The following is a 2,524-nucleotide window of genomic DNA, read 5'->3' on the forward strand; positions in this document are numbered from 1 at the left end:
TAAAATCAAACTTACCCTTAACAATGGAAGCCAACGTGAAGAAGGAAGAAGAAGAAATAAGCTTGCCAGAAAACTCTCCCCATCCCCACGTGTTATCTTCATAAATAAGGGAGATAAAAATATCCTCCAAGCCAAATTACCATAATAACCTTATAATCCTTTCATATTTACCCTTTATCCAATATTGAAATATTCTTATAAAAATCCTTAAACTTTTCAATTTCCTAAATTGATGCCCAAATTTAAAAAATTCTCATTTTAGTCACTAACCCGGATTTCAGGATGTTACAAATAATAGAGAGAGCTCGGAAAAGAGTGTCTCATGCTCCATTTTGCATGATGATTTATATACAAACCCTTAGTATTGGTGCTTGGCAAAGAGTGATGATGACTATATGTGGATTGATCTGACAAATAGATCTTACTGTTAGATAATAGATTTAGCTGGTATATCATATGGATATGTTAGTTTTCATATCAAGGACTATAACTAGCCGAAAGATATTAAACTCTAGAGGTTTTTGGAGATTCACTCTTTTTAGTTTAGACGAAGACTCACACACGATTGTTCTATGAAAGAAAAAGATTAAAAAAAACAAGCTGAAGAAGATGATGAAAAATAGAGAGAGCTAGAGAAAGAGTCTCATTCTCCAGTCTTGCATGGTGATTTATATACAAACATTTGGTGTTGGTGTCTAACAAAGATTGATGATGACTATATGTAGATTGATCTAACAAATATATTTAGCTATTAGATAATATATTTAGCTGGTAGATCACATGGACCTGTTAGTGTTAATATCTAGAGATTATAGCGGGTCGAAAAATATAGAACTCCAGAAGTTTTAAGGTTCAATAGGTCAAAAAATGAAAATAAAAGTGTGCATTGCGGAAGAAATCCGGAGGAGATACAATAGGTCAAGGGTGCCGAGTGGTGTTCCGGTCTTGGTTTCCGTGGTGCCTTTGAGCCCGCCGGAGGTGTAATAAGGGACTGGTACAACAGGGACAACTTTTAGTATTAATTACAAGGTTATGTATACGTTGGAAAACTTACACTAGCATAATATACAATGATAAAGCAAATTGAGAAAAAACGCAGACCTGAAAGTAAGAGCTTGTCCGCCTTTAACTACGACTGTGTGCAATTCCTTAGCTGTGGAGGAGGTTGGTACAACTGCACAGATCTCATCACTTCATTACAAAAAATACACACCTAAATAAGCAAAAGCAGTGCTTCAGTTTATCTCAATTAGGAAAGAGGGAAGAAAATTAGGGATACGAGAGAAACCCCTAATTTGAAAAAGAGGGAAAAGAAAACTGAAATAAGATAACCCTAACACTTGTATAAACCCTAAATGGATCCGTAATACATAATAATAATAGTGTTTTTATTCATAATAGTAAATGATAAAACATAATTTAAAAGAAAGATGCATTTAGCTATGGAACAAGCAATTGACAGCAATGGAACGAAGATCGGAACTGAAATTGAAAACAAATGGATATATACACACACAAAAGAACCTGAGTCAGTTTAAACATGAACAACTTAGAAGTTGTTCCAAGTAATCAGTTCCCAGATCTTCCAACACAATCAAGTTCTTTCCTTGTGTCTGGTTTTGTTTGCTAATGATTTCTTTGTTCTTGGATCTTGTACTTGAGCAGTGTTGTCTCTTCTTCAGCGCCTCTACGGGTGAGCACCCATCATCGCATCGGTATTTTATGTTACAAAGCGATTCCGTGACAACATCGATCCGGAAATTGAGGGTCGCCGATAATCCCCTCGTCGAAAATGCTGCTTGGTCGTAAGCTAGAGCGGCCTCTTCGGCTGTGTCGAATGTTCCGAGCCAAACCCTAAGACCGTGTCTCGTTGAATCCCTAATCTCAGCAGCGTATTTCCCCCATGGCCGCTTCCTTACACCTATGTAAGCTTTTTCTTTCTTGGGTGATTCTTCATGTTTAGCAGCACCCGATCTAACATTATCTTCGTTTACGCCGTTAATGGAGTTCTTGAAGTTGAGAAGAAGCTCATCCCAGCAACCGGAAAATGTCTCTGGTGACGGCGACAATGACGGGGATCCAAAAGATGGTTTAGGCATAGTTGAAAGAAACAAGACTTTTCTGTTGAGGTTGTTCTGTTTAATGATAACCTACGGTTCGGTCCAACATCGTTTGAACCTTAAAGAGTTAAAGTGCCAAACGCTTAATAAATGTTCCAAGTCGAGTTTCAAATTATATTATGTTTATTTAAAAAATTATGGGTAAATATTCTTATAATTATATTTATTATATTTTAAAATAAAATATATTATTTTTAATTGAATTAATGAAAATGTAATTAACAATATTGATCTAATCTGAAAATGATAATTTTGTGAGAATAATACGTATTTTATATTTATTTATTCAAATGGTATCTAAACAATTTTTTTGGTTAAAACACGCCAGGTAAGAAGTGATTTTCAAAGGGCGTGTCTTTATCAACGTGACGGGTTTTTTAGATGAAATATTTAATATTGATGTC

At 35.2% G+C, this 2,524-nt stretch overlaps 1 protein-coding gene across 1 annotated transcript; it reads right to left on the reverse strand.

The window, feature by feature from the left end:
* Nucleotides 1-1,483: 1,483 nt before the first annotated feature.
* Nucleotides 1,484-2,099, reverse strand: LOC120189054 (ethylene-response factor C3-like). Its single transcript, XM_039192390.1, has one exon. The coding sequence runs from the start codon at nucleotides 2,097-2,099 to the stop codon at nucleotides 1,530-1,532; it is 570 nt and encodes a 189-aa protein (XP_039048321.1). The 3' UTR covers nucleotides 1,484-1,529.
* Between the last annotated feature and the right edge of the window lie 425 nt (nucleotides 2,100-2,524).

Source organism: Hibiscus syriacus, unplaced genomic scaffold, assembly GCF_006381635.1.
Source record: "Hibiscus syriacus cultivar Baekdansim isolate YM2019G1 unplaced genomic scaffold, ASM638163v2 tig00116951_pilon, whole genome shotgun sequence".
Taxonomy (NCBI): domain Eukaryota; kingdom Viridiplantae; phylum Streptophyta; class Magnoliopsida; order Malvales; family Malvaceae; genus Hibiscus; species Hibiscus syriacus.